Source organism: Pavona decussata, unplaced genomic scaffold (genome assembly GCF_977016875.1).
Source record: "Pavona decussata unplaced genomic scaffold, jaPavDecu1.1 SCAFFOLD_6, whole genome shotgun sequence".
In the NCBI taxonomy this organism is placed as follows: Eukaryota; Metazoa; Cnidaria; class Anthozoa; order Scleractinia; family Agariciidae; genus Pavona; species Pavona decussata.
In genome coordinates, this window is record NW_028145430.1 from 5,192,501 (window position 1) to 5,210,370 (window position 17,870).

Genomic DNA, 17,870 nt, shown 5'->3' on the forward strand with positions numbered 1-17,870 from the left:
TGGGATTGCAATGGCCGTTAAGTTGTCGGTCGCCCGCTAAATACAAACTGCACTAAGAAACTGCACGTCAAGATTCGATTGTATTTCTTTGTATTTTTTACAGAACATGTGCGAGGTATAACCATCATCGAAGCAGTCGAAGAGAGGAAAACGTTCTGGTGATTCATGTAATTTGTAAACGGGAGGTTTCAAGGCGTTCAGCAGTGCAAAATGAATTCCAGCTTGAGATCAGAGCCACTTGATCCTACTGTTATGAGCTCTAGGCATGTTTTTCGTGGGATAGAGTACGTCGTTACCCTCATGATTGATAGCGATAAAGAGATATTTGTCCTTGAAGTCGAGGATAGGCTTACTTCTGATCAATGGAGAGGACAATTTGATGCCAGATGTAAGTTGACAATGGAATAATTAACTTATATATTATAAGAAAGGAAACAAATTATTTCTGGCAGGTTCAAAAAATGATTTAAGGTCACGCAGGACCCTTGCCTTCGACTACATTCATAGGCCCAATTTCTGTGGTAGGTGTTTACTAGTAAACCTTCACATCTCTCATTGGAAAGAATCTTCTAAGATCTTGGTAAGAATCTTATGAAATCTTGTAAGATTTGGCAAGAATCTTGTAAGATCTTGGTAAGAATCTTACGAAATCTTGTAAGATCTTGGTAAGAATCTTATGAAATCTTGTTAGATCTTGGTAAGAATCTTATGAAGTCTTGTAAGATCTAAGTAAGAATGTTTTAAGATCTTGTTAGAATCTTATAGGATCTTACATGATCTTGTAAGAATCTTGTAAGATCTTGTAAGAATCTTGTGACAAGACCTTGTAAGATTCTTGTAAGAATCTTGATAAGAAACTTAATAAGATCTTGCTAAGATCTTAGTAAGATTTCTACCTGGGTGAATTCATGAAGCTAATTACGCTACGAATTTGCTTTTAGGAATGTTAAAAAATCATGGAATTAAGTACTTATAACATAATTGTCATTTTCCTGGTGGATCGCCCATCGCTGTGATATTTTAAAGCCTGGGCATCGATATTTTGCTATATTTTGAACATTTTACTCATGTTGTCATTGTCAACAGAAAAAAATAAAAACGATTTAGGAATGTTGATTAGTCACAACCTGCCCTGGCATAAAAATATCATGGCCAAAGTAAACACAGCAAATAAAGTCTTACGTTCGATCAAGAGAGCTTGCGGTACTTGTTCCCAACTCCAAATGCTACTTAAATTATATATACATTCATCTAGTCAGACCACATATTGAATTTGCCTGTCAGGTCTGGTCTCCACATCAACAGTTTTTGATTGACACAATTGAAAGAGTTCAGCGAAGAGCTACAAAACTGATTATAAAGGATAGGCCTTACAGAGATAGACTTCAGGAACTGAATCTTCTTTCCTTGGCCTCGAGGAGACTTTTTATGGACTTAGGTTTTCTTTTTAAGTGCATGATGGGCCTTTACGACTTGGATCTGTCTGATTATCTTGTGACAGCAGACAGTTCTAAAATAATATTATCTCAGGCATGCTAATTACCTGAGTGTGTAAAATTAGATATGCAAGAACCAATGTTTTAAAATTTTCAAATTTCTTTAGAGGAGCTAAATCATGGAATAATCTGCCATTACATTTAAGAAAAACTGAATCATTAAAAGAATTAAAGGATCACCTTAAAATCCTTTTTACACCTTAAGCATATTGCTACATTCTATTGATTTCTTCTTCTTCTTTTATTATATTTCTAGTTTAATACTGTACATGTTTTCCAATTGATTATGTGATTATTTGTGATCAATTGATTATTGGGGAGCAGGAATGGCACAGTGGTGAGAGCACTTGCCTCCCACCAGTGTGGCCCAGGCAGGTACTGGGTTCTGGGTTCTAATAAAACCCCTGATAAATCATAATGCATTTTTGCATGTTTTATTTCCAGATATTGAGGACTTGACGCATAAGACTGGCAATTTCAAACAGTTTACAGTTTTTGTCAACATGCTTGACAGTGCACTGTCAAAAGTAAGTTGTTTTAATTAAGGTGCTTCTTGATTTGTTAAACTCTGCATCAGTCAGCAGTCACTGGTTATGTTGTCCAACTTACTTTTTCATGGACACTATGCCCATTTTTGACTGAACAAACTGGATCATGCAGTAATATGTGGTGGTATGTGCTAAGAACTTGCAATATCCAATCAGAAGACTTCATTTATAATAAATGGATGGCCAGACTTTTTGTCCGGTCACATACATTGACTCTATAGACATCATAATTTTGAGCTGGTTTAGAAAATTATCACACTAAACATTACCCGTATTCATGTTTCCTTATAAGAAATTACAATAGTTAGATTTACGATTTTGTCTTAAACTGCATGTTACAGAATGTTACAAGAATATTATTGAAATGTTCTGTAATATGCAGTTTAAGGCAAAATCGTTAATCTAATTTTAAGGAATCTCTTTTAAGGAAACAGGAATGTTTGGCGTGAAATTTTCTAAACCGGCTCAAAATTATGATGTTTATTGAGCCTGGTTCAGTGTATCAGTATGTGACCGATTAAAAGTCCAGCCATCCAAGAATAAGTCCGGTCAAGCCCTCGTTCAGACTGGATGTTGCCCCTTTCACTGGCTGCTACTTTGAGCCCTGCATTTTTGAGTGAACATAACTGAAAAAGGAAAGTCTTTTATGTTTAGTATCAAGTACATGTATTCTGTATTATTTTGCCTTGTATGTATGTGGAGTAGTTAAAACTATTGTATAATTTGTGTGTATTAAGTATTAATTTCAATAAAGGCATTAATTAACAAAAAAATTACTGACATGGCAGTGATTTTTTTTTACAACAGAATAGTACTTCAGTGTCAGTGGACCTTTTGACATATGGTGATCTTGAATCACTGCGTAATCAACAGCATCACAGGCCTGGCTTTGGAACACAGCACATCCCTGGTGCAAAAACAAGATCACAACTGCACTCCAAAAGATACCTTATCATGACATATACTGTTGAGTTTGACAGGTCAGCAATAGAGTTAAATTTTTGTTTTAACTTGAAATAAACTTGCTCCGTCAGATCTTTCCTCACAAATCAGAAAAAGTTCATCAGAGAAGAAGGTGATAACACTTCATCTAGAAAGATTTTCAGACTTTTAATTTTCTAACATAAACTTGGACAAAATATGTGATTTGGCACTGCATTTGGAGGATTTTTTGTCTAATATCATTTTAATACCCTGTTACACTATAAAACTTGAAGATAATGTTAAACCTATTGTCAAACGCAGTTCCATTCAGACTTGTCAACATGAGTTCACACGGCAAATGGGACTTTTGCACTAACTGGTCACATGGTACAAAATCAGCCACACTGGATGGCAAAAGAATGTAGTAGATACGAACACAAAGGAATTTCAACCTGTCAAGCTTGACTTTCTTTCTCGATGTCCCAGTGGAGGATGCCATGCTTTTTTTGCCATCCAGTATGGCGGATTTTTTACTAAGTGACCAGTTATTGCAAAAGATCCATTAACTTGACATTTTTACTTTAATTGGTTATTAGCTTCACAAATTAACTTAACATACTTGAAGAAAAAACAGAACAAAAACTCTTAGTGAAGAGTTATGAATACTTAAGACAAAGTGGCTGTAGATTTGATTGTTGCTCCAATCAGTTGACTTTGAAGATCCAATCATTTAATTAATAAATTGTTATAATACACCATACATAAAAATCTGTTAGCTTAGCCAGTGGAGTCACAATGTCAAACATTTCTGTAACCTTTACTTTTAAAAAAATGCATAAATTTGGCAGTAGTAACTTGCACGTGTACTGGCACAATGTACATTATAAAAAAATCATTTGATAGTCAAATTATTATTGTTCAGACTGTGTTTTTGTTTGAAATTGAAAAATTTCTCTGACATTTTTTGTCCTGGGCAGTGAAGTCTGTTGGTCTGAAAATTTTTCGATTAAGGTTTATTTCATTATGATAATATATAAACTGGTGACAATCAAGAAATAAAACATCTTTCAGGATACATTATCCCCTTCCTTTGCCTTACGTGGGAAAACCAGATCCAGTGCAGTTACAAGAGACAATTAGGAAACTAAGGGAAGAAAACCAACAGCTTAAAGAACAGGTAAGCCACTGTAAAGCGGTGTGAACCATTGTCACTTGTTAGGACATACTGCGAGTTGACACTAATGCATTTTTTGAGCTACTTGGAGTCTTGTGGCCAGTTCTATTGATTTTTTCAAGTGATGAATTGTTAAACAAATATTTATGAGAATAAAGCTTCCCTCTTTTTTGCTGCCTTCCCGCTTTAGTTGGCTTTTTCCATTCAGTATTTCATTTCCTAACTTATGTTGTGCCATTATCTCTTAATAATTTTGTTTAGTTCATAAATGCAATTGTCAAATAAGCTCCTACATTTAATTGTACAATGAATAAATAAAAGAACATGCAGGCACAATCATTGAAGATGAGTTATTTGTCTATAACAGCTTTCCCTCTGATTGAATGGTTTCATGATAATCATGGTCAGTAGTGTTGCATGTAGTTTAGTGTGCAGCAGGCTGGGCATTTTTCTCTTATGGTACATGATTGTACATTTGTCATCCATTTTCACAGTCCCCCCACCCAGTCGTTGTCAATAGTTTGTTGAATTGTTTATTTAGCAATACTGCCAGCTGTGCGAGCTGCTGCTTAGTAGATTCATAGTAACTGTTTTAGTTGACTTTATTTGTAGCTTATAAAAGGTTCAAGAACAGCAGGACTGACTCATCTTCAAAAGGAGTAAGTTAACATTTAAACTCTTTCCTGAATAATATTATTTTTTGATGTTGTAGTTCTAAGCTGGCCCTTGTAAATAAAATTAATGTTTAATGTGAAAGTTCCTAGTTAGAGATTTCAACAGACAAACATGCGATGCAATGTATGGTGTAAAGGGGGCAGGGGAGGGATTGGCATGACATATCACCCATAGCCTAATGCCTCGCCATAAAGCCTTACTTATCTCCCCAGTGTTATTAAGTTGTAGGTAGGTCCAAAACTTTAAAAAACAGTCTAATAGCCTAACTCTCCTTGGCACTACGAGCTGAAACCTCAGGCCAGCATCAGGCAAAGAGTGTTTTGATATGTTTTCAACCAGCTCCAACCTACTTATTCTGCCGCAATATGAGCCAACTCTGCTGATGCATGCTGGATAAAAACAGACAACTAGCTTCAAGGTTACAGAGCTAAAATAGCCTAAAAATGCAAATCCTGGGGAAGTTGCTGTGAGACTTAACTGCCACTGATACATGCAAAGCATGTATCTGCCAGAGCCAACCATATGACAATAATTATGGGAAAGTTACACCAGCCATGTGCGACACAGCAGACAGTAACACTTTGTGAGGCGTGCCTATGTAAAGTTGATGCCAGTCCAAAGATCATCCTCCTAAGACTTTAATAAGCCTGAGCCTGGCCAAACCTGCAACGGCTGCTGTTGAAGCGCATCAATATGAAAACTGTGCCATTTTAGGGAATTATGGGGTAGGTCCGAGTGATGAGCTGCATCCCTTAGGATGTTAACAACCACCATCCTGGTAAGTAAATGGCCCAATTGAAAACCAAAAAGTGGCCCACGGGAACAAGCGGCTAAAAAATAATTGCACTTAGCAGTCACTCAGGGCTGTGCAAACCTGCAAAACAGAACATGCAATGATGAGCATGTGCCCTTGGTGAAAGGCATCTGTCTTAACAAAAATTGACATCTGCTGTGGGGGTAAAGTGATACACAGTTGGCAGATAGGTCAAATTGAGGGTGAAACTTTCAGGCCCCTTGATATGTAAATTCACTACACCAAAGAAAAACAGAAAAGGCTGGGGTAAAGGCAGCCCAATTCGTCAAAAAATGCTGTTCCCCTAACCAGGTGCAAAGGATGAGCAGAGTAGCAAACAGCATGCTCAGAGTGACAGGTTGACGGAGGAGGTGGGTCTGGCCCTAGTAATGAAGGATGCCCTGAAGGTCCTTTTTCAGAAGTAATCTTCTCTGAAGAGGGTCACCGTGCCTACAGGAGATAGGTGGATTATGAACAGGAGACAAATATAACTTAATCACGCTATGCCTATCCCTTCCATTGGACATAATCCCGTTCATAAAGCAAAACCTGGTGAAATGCATATCCCCTGACCCATACGTACTGTTGGTTCTCCACACCAGGCCCCAGGTTGCATAAGTTTGAACTTCTTCCCTTAGAAGGTGAGATGGTACAAGGCAATGTCTCTGCCTTGGAAGCCACTGCCTGAGATTGTGTGTCCTGAAAATGTGAGAAGGTATTGATCAGCAATTTTGTTGGAGACCCCAAGGACGTGACAAGCTCTGACAAAGAAATCATTTATAATAAATTATAATTCATGGAGATGAGGACAAGGAGCCTAAGAAAGTCTCTGATATCCTTGAATGTCCCAAGGCAATGATGGTTGGAGCACTCTGATTTTTTTTCCGAGTATGCCTGTGTCAGAGAAGTGTGGGAACCAAATAGCACAGTGTGCCACAACTATCACTGACTCATCCACAGCTGTCTCTTATGATATTGTACGGTTGAGAGAAGACTAGGACGGCAACACAATGAAGGGGACAACGCGCATCTCTCTTGCGCTTCTCCTCTCAACCGTGAGAGATGACTGGGGACAAGTCAGCAATTATCAGGAAAAGTTCCTGCCGCTCTGTACTGATGCCCTAAGCCAAGCCCAACTGAAGATGAAAGGGCCAGCTTATCAGGAATCATTGACCATTACAATAACCCCCTAAACCAATGGAACTGGCTGCATTGGTATATAATTCCAAGTCCTTGGAGGGGGTAACTGTGGTGTCTAAAAGGAATGAATGCCCATTCCACCTAGCAAGAAAAGCTTTCCACATGATAAGGACCTCAAAAAACTCTTGGTTTAGATGGATCTGGTGAAAATGGCCAGGGATTCCCCTGGTTAGGTTTATCATACGCTGCAGAAAGGTGCATATAGGAACTATTATCCGCATAATAGCAATTGTCCATTGGATAGAGTTATCCACTCTTGAACAATTGGGGCCAGAGGGTGAGTAAAGTCCAGACTAGTAGCTGCACCTAGTCTGTATGCTGGCAGATTTGTAATGGTGGGCGCAGTTTTGTTCAGATACGTTGACCCTGACTGGAAGGAAAAGCTCTGAGGCACCTGTTAAAAGAGACAAACAAACTGCATCCTGGATGGTGGCCATTTATGTTGGAGTGAACAGCTATGAGTAGGACAATTGGTCTTGGTTGGCCAGAGAACTGGATGGAAAAAAATCAGTGAGTTCATCAAGGTCAACCACCAAGCTACCAGATTAAACCTTGCTGGTGTCCCCATTGAAATCAGTAGCAGCTGGTTGGGTTTTAGTCAGACATTCTTTACGCTGTCTTGCCAAGCATTTTTGGATGCAGCCAGACTTTTGTTGTCAGCTGCATAAAGGCGTTGCACTGCTTGTGGGCAAAAAACCAGATCAGCTTAGCTACCAGTGATCGGTATATATTCAGCACCTGAAGATGTAAGCAAAGTACTTTGGCGGGCAAGGATGAGAGATTTTTTTGAAGAAAATGGGAACTGTGTGCAGAGTTTGGAGTCCCACACAGAGGAGCCATAATAATAAAATTTATCATAAAATTAGAGAGGCTTAAGATTGACCATACAGTAAGTAATGCAACAAGCAAGCGATTCTCAGACTTTTACAAGACCATTTATAGTTAGGCACAATCATGTCTTAGACTAAGCCAATGGTAAGAAAAGTACCATCAAATGCAAGAGATTCACATAAAATGCTCAACACGACACACATAGAGGGATTTACATTGTATGCCTTTTAGCATATAAATAAATGTAGCAGATAGCATTGCAACATGCTCAAAGAATTGCTACTGTCCAAGGAGAGGGTATAAGTGCATATTGTTAGCATTACATAATGCTACTAACAGTAACCAATGAGAGCTCAAGAGTGTCATGCTTCATTGACTGCATTCTACAACATATTTAACAACAGTTTGTTCATGTGGTTTAGAAATGACAAGTTGGCCAAGGAAAAAGTGGAAATAGAGAAGAAATTGGAGACATTTCAGCGGGAGGTGAAACATGTTTCCAAAGCAAACACAGCCAAGGAAATACGAGTGTTAAAGAAAGTTGTACAAAATCTAGAGGTATTGCCTTAATATGATAAATATGTAACATTGCATACCCACATGAGAGAGACTAATAAAAGTAACACTAAATCTGACATAATACCAAAAAAAAAAAAGAAATAAAAAGAACAAGACCTGCATCACCTGCATCAATCAAATAAGTAATACTAGTTAAGAAAAGAACAAACAAATTAATATTAAGAGAAGAACAATGAACGAAACAAGACAACATTTGATGTGTGTATCGAACAAACGTTGTATGCTTAAAATGACGAGCCAATATTACTTGGCCCATTTGAAAGAGCATGTTTACTTAATTATTCAGTATTTGATTTTGAAACTGAATCAACATTAATAAATAGCTTTACAGGATGGTATTAATGTATTGCCTCTTCAATAATAAATTTATTGTTTTGCAGTAGTAATAATAACAATAATAATAATAATATTATTATTATTATTATTATTGTTATTATTATTATTATTATTATTATTAATAGTAATAGTATGCATAAAATAAACACAGTGTCAAATGTATAATCCTTCTATTTTCTGTTACCAAGAGCGAACTTATGAAGGAGAAGAGCAAGTTCCAACGAACAATAAATAAAAAAAATGAAGAACACAGGAATTTACTTGAAGAGGTAAATAAATATGGTTACCATTTATAATGGGCCATAATGTGCTTAAAATAAAATGTTTATTGATTCTCCATAACCCCATGCATGCCCACATGCATTCCTAAAAATTTAAAAAATATGTTGTTTCTTAATTTGTGTCCTACAGCTGGAAGAAATCCGTGCAAATGAAAGAAATTTAAGAGCAAGATGTAGAAGCTTAACAAATGAACTTGCTGTGTTAAAAAGAGGGTAAGGTTTAAATGCTGACCAATTTTAAGTTTCATATGATTTTTAACTTTTAAAGAAATAAAGAATAGTCAGACGAGAGTGGAGGGATATTAACAAATAACTAAGGCAGTAACTAGTCAAGTTACCAGGTCTGATCACCCTTATTGAGTGAGCCGATCAAGCTTCATGTCAGAGGATTGGGACCAGAAAACAGGAGATGCCCATAACCCACTATGTAGACCCTTTCAACAAGTCAAATTGAGACAATTTAACATGAAAAAGACAGGATAGGAGGGCTCCCTAGTTCTAAGTTGTACAATTTAAGGCTTGTTATGCATTCCTACAATCTTTGATTACTGTCAGTATAATACTGGGTAATTAATTTTTGTCGATTAAGATCTAGGCCCTCACCAGCACAAGCAAGCAGCTCTGCATCAAAACGAGGTAGAGCTCCTCGACGCTCCAGTTCCCAGGAGAGAAGACCATCCTCCAAACAATCTTCAACCTTACGTAGTAGAACACCTTCTCCTGCAGGTGGGTACTCAGATGTATGGATTTATAAAGAAAGATTGAAGAAAATTTGAAATGTCTTTGAGTGTTAGAGGTTTTGTAAATGCTAGAATGTCTCTGCCACTTCTGAGTATGCTGATTTGGCTTTGGTTGAAGCTAAGAACAACATAATTTTTCTGAAGAATGCTGAAAGATGTTTCAACCTAAGAGCTTAGGACTTCATCAGTTATGATGGAATGAAAAAGCAAAACAATGGATTATAAAAGTCCAAAATTGTTACATCACAAAAAACCAGGCACATTATTTACAATATAAATTGCTTAAACTGTGATTTCGTGTATTATGGGCAAACCAGAAGAGCTGTAAATACCAGAATTTCAGAACACAAAAGAGCAGTTTGTACCTTTAACTCCAATTCAAAGATTGCTCAGCACGTACATCAACACAGTCATAACATGGATTTTGAAGACATAAACAGACATAAAAGACTAATTTCTGGAAGATTGGTATTCCCAAAAAGCCAGACCTCAATGAAGGGAATGACCAGCCAGCCATTCCTGATAGTCATGTTAGAATTTGACATACATTGTATTTTTAGCCCTCACATTTCTATGTACACTTCCTATTACATTGTATTAGTTTTGTAACAATTTTTTTAGATAGAGGGCCACAAGTTTATTATTTACCGAAACCATTCCGTGCCACCCTCTCTAAATAAAGTGTATTTAATTATTATGCTTCCCTTTATTATTCCCTTTATTTCCTAAATATTATAGCTTGAGTTGGTTGGAAAAGCTGATTAACGAAGCCAAATGAAACCTTTTTCTTTTAATACAGACACAAATAAGCATAACCAACCCAAACGATCAAAGGCAGTTGATGCCAATAAAACAAGACTTAAATACAATCTTACATAATGTAATTATAATCATTATGTCATTATCATTAAATTGCCAACTGTCCTCAAAAGCACGCAAATTCTCTATTCCAGCAGGCAGAGTTCCACGCTTTGATCCAACAGCGTATCCTTTTGTCTTTGTAATGAAAGACTAGAAGCTTAAGAGAAATTAATAATAATAATCTTTATTGAGGAAATCAATGTCACTAATAAGTGATTTACAAAAGAGTCCTCTATATTAGTATATTAGTAGACAGCTGAAAAGCAAGAATTGGCTGTAGATTGAGCTTTACAGCTACACTGCTTTTCCCCACCCATCCCACTAAATGCTCCTATGACTCAACATGCTTGCTGGCTTGTTGCCTCGATGGGAGGTTGGGTCTAAAATCAGTAAAATGTGGAAAGGGTCTTCGGTGGAATTCTTTCCCAACCCTCTCCATCTCTCTCCCTTGCACTTCAGGTCTGTTCGTTTCTGCTTTATCAAAAAAAAAAATTTGTAGGGTTAAAAATGATAAATAGGTCTAGGTACTTTGCTCTAATTAACCTCGATGCTTACAGGTCTTTGTGTGCAGGGTGCTCAAAAACCTTTCAATCAATGACGCTGATATTGTGGATTTCAACACTGTAGAAAGTTCAAGCTTAAATAACTGCCTTTGGAAGAGTCTCCAGTAATGGTTATTAATGCGTTTTAGTTTAGTGAAAATAGTTGTCATTTTCTCTTTCATATGTAAGTTTTTTGTCGACTGAATTGAATTTAGGTGAGGTCACTAAACTCAATGAAAGAGGTCAAAACAAGTCCTTCCCAAAACAGCCTTTTAGTTACTTCAAACTCATGATACGTAAACATATGACTTGAAAATCCTTCATTTACATTAATCGCCATGCTGTGATGTGCATCTACTGCACCTGTCAACACTATCTTTAAAGGACAATCGATTGCAGTTACTTTAATTTGAAATACTGTTAAGGTCTGGCAACTGGCCATGTGTGGGTTGAGGTCAGTCATTTTTCTTAATGGGTGGAAAGATATGTTAAAGAAAGGCAAAGAAAGCAGAAGGAAATGGAGGAAGCCAGAGGGTATGTTGTATTAACACACTTGTACTATGATGATTGACTAACACAAACTCTTTTAAGGTAATTACTAACCCTCCTATTGATTGAGGTAGGGCTTTACAAACCTTGCAGCCCACACAGCTACAAATGAAAGAAACTGATGGCCACTGTTTTTCGAAGACTGTAATTGATTTATCTTTCACTATGTCAAAAATGCTGGAATCATTGTATCAAAGTGCTTGTTGGAACCCAGTTACATTTGTTGTTTTCTAAGCTGCCACCGCATTGACGGATAACCTACACATTCATTTTCAGTTTACAGGGCGTGAACAAAGTGCGAATACTATATTTCCTCAAACAAGGGCTTCCGATGATTCACATCAATTTTCGTATTTTTGTCTTTTCAGTGAGAACAAACTATAAATGGACTTGTTCGACAATGTATTGTTCGTTGTAGTAATCGGGGGCCACGTTGCAGGACATGTCACAGTGATACTGAGAATTGTGTGATGTACACACTCAGGGAACATGTTGGAGGGACAAAAATCACAGTTTGCACACAAAAAAATCTTTCTGGAACATATTGCAGTGGGACATCCCCTCAAGTGCGGTAACACTTTGATACTCAATGAGACATGAAATTTGTAGAAATTTTGCCCCTGCAACATTTCGCACAGAGCTCAACTTGTTGAATTTTCTTTGACATTTGACGGGGACAAAACGTTGCAGGGTTGCCGTGTTCCTTCACGTGAACTGCTGACTCAAAAGCAATGGGCAAAATTCTTTTGTTGTCACGCACCAGGAAAAAAAAAACAAACAAACAAGAAACAAGATGGTAGTCATAGGTAGCAGACCTTGTGCTAATGTTTGGGATAGGACAGGAAAATAATTTTTGTTATATAATTGTTGCCACCGTGTTTTGGGCGCCCGTCCTGTGGGTTTGGATTTTCCTTGTAACAAGAAATCAGTCTACGTTTCTGTTTCTCATTCCACAAAGTCTGATCAATATCTTCCAAAACATCAGCTAAACGATTTTTCCCGTTGATTCCGACTTGTTCGATACAGCCCCCCTATAAGGCATACTGGTCGTTGTTAAAACTTACCTGCAATGCACAGTCCTCAGGGCACAAGAAGAGACGCGCTGTTGTAACATGTCTCTCGATCTTGTTCCTTCAACATATTTTCTTCAGTATGTATGGGTTACGATTTTGTCTTTGCCACGTGTCTCTACTGCACATCCCTTCTGTATGTCTCTTGTTGTGTACACGATTTTGATTGAACATTGAGCAAATTCAATCTTCTCTTACCTCATACAGTGTTTCTAACCTGTTATCGTTGGTGACGTTTTGGTGGACATTTCAGGTTTTATGACACCAAGGGGGCGCTGAATTGAAGCCCTTCAAATGAAGTATTTATGGTCTCTTTAGTCTTGAGTCTTGAGTTTCGTGGTAGTGTTTATAATTCCCTAAGTCTTCAGAAAGCGCCCAGTTTTCTGTTTGATGTTGGGCTAGCATTCTCATCCTGTTGTATCCTGTTGTGGGGGGGGGGGGGGGGGGGGTTGGCCGGGACTCTTGACTCTCTTTTTAATCTCTCCATCTGATTTTGTAATGGAACAGTGTCTAATGGATTTGTCTTTTAATTCTTGATGGGCCCAAGCTTGTAATAAGGCCAACCTAAGTTACTAGTTTCTGTCTTTATATCACTTAAGGCGAAAAAGATTACGTTCCGCTGGATCTGGAACAAGAGCGCGATCCAGATCTCTGTCGGCTGACCGTTTTCCTCGGAAAGACCATGGTTCTGGAGCCAGCAATCCTCACATGTGGTCAGGTAAGGATATTTCCCTTTACAGTTTCAACGGTTTGAGAATCCCCTGATTTATCTTGACAGTATACACCTTACTGTTTTCTTTTCAAGTGACAGATGTAAAATTTACATCCTTTGCAGGTGGTAGATTGAGGAGAACATCGTCTAATGGAAGCTTAGGTTCCAGACGTTCATCCCAGTCCTCTATAGATAAGGACTACATGTCTGATCATGCACAGCCGAGACCGTTAAAAACAAGGTGAGTAAATCACTGGCTGCCTTAAGGCTCCTGACTTCCAACCTGTTCATCACCGCGATTATTTTCTGGTTCTAACATTTTTTGAAATTTAAGGAGGCTGCTGCACAACAAAGTGAGATGAAGCAACAGGCTTTGTTCGTTTCCCTGATTCCGGAGGTCGCCTAATCGATGATACAGAATGATCGGCAAACGCAAACGCAATCAACTACTCAATTCCAACTCATCCAATTTTAAAATTGATTGATATCAATTAGTTTTGGTCAATTGATAACAGTCATCAGACACACAAAAAAATGTTATTGCATACTATTACCAAACCATGCATTTTGCCAGGGGCTCCAGTGAAAAAAAATGTTTTACACTTCTTGTTTGGCTTCCTTTTGCATATGCAACATACCAGAGAACGAGCGAAGTGCCCCATGTTGCTGCTTTAAAAGTTTGACCAAATCAGATATGACACAATATCGATTCCACATCGTCCAACTTTTGCAACATTTACCAACAGGGAGCCCAAACACACGCAACAATGTTGCATGTTGTTTATACATGATTTTTTGATGTTATGATGTTATGTTAATTTAAATTGCTTTAATCTAAGGTCCAATCACGGTTCAACCAGAAAAAAGAGAAGTGTTTCCAAGAAAAGCTCGTGGTACAGACATGAAGCGGACTCGGATATGGTATGACTGCTACTGTATCTTGACTCTTGCTGTTGTTTATCCATTGCATGTAGATATTCTCATGTTCTCCAGCCAGGCGACTTGCAACGTAAATCTTCACATTTTCTACTGGAACACGCTTGTGCTGCGTGGCGCTCAAGCAGTTTTTAAAGCCAATCTTGGCCTTTGATACAAAATTCTACAAAAACTCCTGGTCATATAAGTAAAATGACAAAAGATCAAGGATAAAAAAGAACTTAAGAAAAAGATTTCTGAAGAATGTTACATACCCTTAACTTGCTTGCTTTTGAGTTTTTCAAATGATTATTTTTCCCTTTAGGAGCGAGGAACAGCAGTGAAAGTGGCTGCGGTACCGTATCCTTTAATAACCTGAATGTTCGTTGTTGTTTCTGAGTACCAAGAGCCAAGTACAGTGGATTTCCGTCATACGCCCGCCGGCACTTTCAGTTTGTCCCGGTGAAACGACCATTCATATCAGTACTTATAAGAAAACCCTGTTAATGCGTGTATTCCTTTATTAACGTCGCAAGTGGAGGTTAGGTGCCCAAGGGGTAGAAAAGCACAACACTGGTACTGCAACCCCAGCCCCACGATGGGAAACCGCCCACATGCCGGACACTGCCCGTAACCCAGCCACGAACCCCCCACACCCACCCACACGAATGTATGAACAATAAATAGTAACAATAACAAGAAATGATTGATAGATAAAACCTAATTAGAATACCATAATGGGGAGGGGTGGGAGGGGAAAAATGCAAGTAATGAACAAACGGCTGATTGGTACCACGCCACGCACGAAGGAACGCTGAATAAGACGAGCTCGATGCAACGCCAGCTTAAGCTTGAGCCCCGCAGAGAAGACCGCTGACCATTGCTAAGAACCTAAGCCGCTGACTACCTACCGTTGAGAAGTGGACACTAAAGGGCTGATTAACACTGTAACGCTCGCCTTGAAATCCCCTGGATGCCCCAACTGCCAAAAAAAAAACGCTTCACACTTACGCCAACACGCTCACGGCGCTAACTCGCAAACCACCCAGACAGGAATCCCGGAGGCCACAACGAGAAACTGCCAACAAGCTTGCTCCTCGTTATGTTCAATTGTATTTAACTCGTTAATAGGGCCACTCAAACCAAATTTGCATTCTCAAGGGCTGGCAAGTGACAAACGAAAATACATCTTAAGAAATAATAACGATATTCTATAATTTTTTAAGAAAGTATTCCCATCGTAAAGAAAGACAAAAATGATCGATTTAAAGCTAGCCTACACTCTTGAGCTGGTTCGCCACTGAATAAGACTTTCACTGTAATTTTCTTATTTTTAGCGTGCGTCATAACAAATGTGATCAATCTTCTCCTTCACTGTTGATAAGAGGTTCTTTAACATGTTCTCTAGCTATTCCAGCACGCCAGAAAACGGACCAACGCATTCTCGAGGACATTACATGCCTCTTCAAGGTTTGCTGGCTGTGGTCAGATGTTTGGTTTTTTCAATGTCTTTTAGCACTACATGCATTCACAGTTTTATATCAAATTGTTTTCTTTTCATTCAGATATCAGAAATGACTCCCTCAACCAGTCAGCGGAGATGATGGAAATTGATGCGCGGCTGAATGCACTGCACAAGTTCATGAAAGAAAATATGCCGTGACTTAACAATCCTGCTGAGAGGTTGATCACGTGAAGCAATGAGCGATTGAATCCTACCATCTCATTTTAACAGCCGTTTTATTCAACAATGCATTAGTAACGTGCAACACCTTGAATTGTTTGTTCTTCCACGCAAACAATGTGTTTATTTCCACTGTGAGTTTACTGTACATAGATTTTTAAACATTTACTTAGAGTAGTATACTATATATTTTTTAGTTATTACATTTTTAATGTAAATAAATGATTCTAGTCAACGTGTTCAAGGTGGTCATGTGCAAACTTAGTGTCAAATTTTCTTATACTTGTGTCGTAACTACTGTTGCCTGGAAACCGGTGATACCTAGGCTAAGTGTGTGTATCAGTACACTGACTATTTTCAAGTGAATGACCATGGTAAGTATCCGTCACTGAAGCATCATTCAGTGCTACATCTGTCTGACCACCAGGGAAGATTACTTATATCGTTACAAACTAAATTTCCATAATCCTTTCTGGAGTCTAGTACAAGTTGACCGAAAAGACAATTTTTTTTATTCCACTGATGGGAAAAGTACTGGAAAATTCCTATTTTAAATTCAGTAAGATTTATAAGATTTATATTTTTTTCCTTACAAAGTCCCGCGCCATGTGAGGTCCCAAAGCAGCTTGAGTGTCAGGCCTTCTCATTTTTTCAACCAATCAGATAACAACATTAGATTCATAGGATCCTCTAAACAAAGTTTCTTCTTGTATTGGGAGAGTTGAGACATAATATGTCCGGGAGCTACTCCAGTTCATGGGGAGTAGTGGCGAGTCTTTCCCATTGTTGTAATGTTTATAATTTTAGTGTTTTATGGTTGTAAAGAGTCGCAAAAATGGACTGTGGACCAAAACGTTAGTTTTTAAATCCACGTATTAGATAGAGCAACAAAAAAAATGAGAAATTCCTGGCAGGGATTACAACGCAAAGATTTGACCTTTGCGTAAAGGCCTACTGTATCAAAAACTGAGTACGGGATATTCTTCTGTTGAAAATGAAAATTTACAATATCGGAATCGCAGTTACGCACGCAACAAGCAGCTTCGAAAAGAAAGCCTGAAAAAAATTCAGGCTTATTTTTTTGCGGCTTTCACGTAAGTTGCGTACTCTCGTTACTGCGCATACGTTCTGCACATCTCAGAATGGTCCAAGAAAAGCGAGTTTCTTAAGGATCAAAGGTACTTTTACACGGTTTACTACTGTGTGGGAAAAGTATATGTATACTGTATATTGTACGTTTTTTACCGCCATGAACAAAAAGTTGGACCGTTTAAAGAGAACTGACGGCTAAGCGCTGTGGATTATTTTAAGGAATTCAAGTTTGACGTTGTTTCAGCCTCATGAGTAGATTCTTACCTACTTAGTAGTCAGCGTTTATTTTATTGTAAGTGGTAACTGTACATTGCATTGTTATAGCTTCGGAGTTGATTTTTATCTCAATTTCATACACACGACCACGCAAGCCCCTCAGTTTTAAAATATGTATCGTATTTAAATAAAGGTCAACCATCCACTGTCCAAAGAAAGGGGTAGCCCCGCATTTTTCAGAGATAATAAAGCTTTAAATTGGACAAAAAAATGCCATGCATTGATATATATTTTAAGGGTTTTTATAATTGTCGTTAGAAAAATGCTTGGTTTTCAACATATCACTCTCAAACTTGACAACTTTATTGATTTTAAGGTGTTCTTTCCAGCGGTGACGATGGATTTTCGCTAACTGCTCCATGTCAAAAGTTAAAAAAAAAAAACCGTGCAAGGGTCTGTTACCTGGAAGTGATGGTGCTGTGAAGTGAAAATCACGTGGCTGCGTGCAACCCTAAGCGAGACCTTCACGGTTAAATATAGTGGTGTTGAACACCCTAAGTGAGACCAAAATCCGAAATTTACACCCCTAAACGAGACGACAAGCATCCCCGCCCGGGATGAGAGTCCCCCCACCCGGACCGGGTTCAAAACT

General features: G+C 38.2%; 1 protein-coding gene across 2 annotated transcripts in view; it reads left to right on the top strand.

Annotated features, from left to right (window-relative positions):
• The window catches only part of LOC146489346 (centrosomal protein CCDC61-like), a 16,160-nt gene extending 2 nt beyond the window's left edge, over positions 1-16,158 (top strand). The window contains exons 1-17 of one of the 2 annotated variants that reach the window (XM_085108190.1): positions 1-388; positions 1,941-2,023; positions 2,852-3,024; positions 4,040-4,145; positions 4,755-4,801; positions 8,064-8,199; positions 8,745-8,825; positions 8,968-9,050; positions 9,427-9,563; positions 10,531-10,561; positions 11,464-11,514; positions 13,199-13,317; positions 13,435-13,552; positions 14,151-14,232; positions 14,552-14,586; positions 15,635-15,696; positions 15,792-16,158. The exon at positions 1-388 is cut by the window's left edge and continues 2 nt beyond it. In XM_085108190.1, coding sequence (XP_084964316.1) covers positions 211-388; positions 1,941-2,023; positions 2,852-3,024; positions 4,040-4,145; positions 4,755-4,801; positions 8,064-8,199; positions 8,745-8,825; positions 8,968-9,050; positions 9,427-9,563; positions 10,531-10,561; positions 11,464-11,514; positions 13,199-13,317; positions 13,435-13,552; positions 14,151-14,232; positions 14,552-14,586; positions 15,635-15,696; positions 15,792-15,889 — 1,620 coding nt within the window. In that variant the 5' untranslated portion in view covers positions 1-210 and the 3' untranslated portion in view covers positions 15,890-16,158. The remainder of the gene's footprint in view (positions 389-1,940; positions 2,024-2,851; positions 3,025-4,039; positions 4,146-4,754; positions 4,802-8,063; positions 8,200-8,744; positions 8,826-8,967; positions 9,051-9,426; positions 9,564-10,530; positions 10,562-11,463; positions 11,515-13,198; positions 13,318-13,434; positions 13,553-14,150; positions 14,233-14,551; positions 14,587-15,634; positions 15,697-15,791) is intronic. The other variant, XM_085108196.1, reaches the window with a different exon arrangement.
• The last annotated feature ends 1,712 nt before the right edge of the window (positions 16,159-17,870 follow it).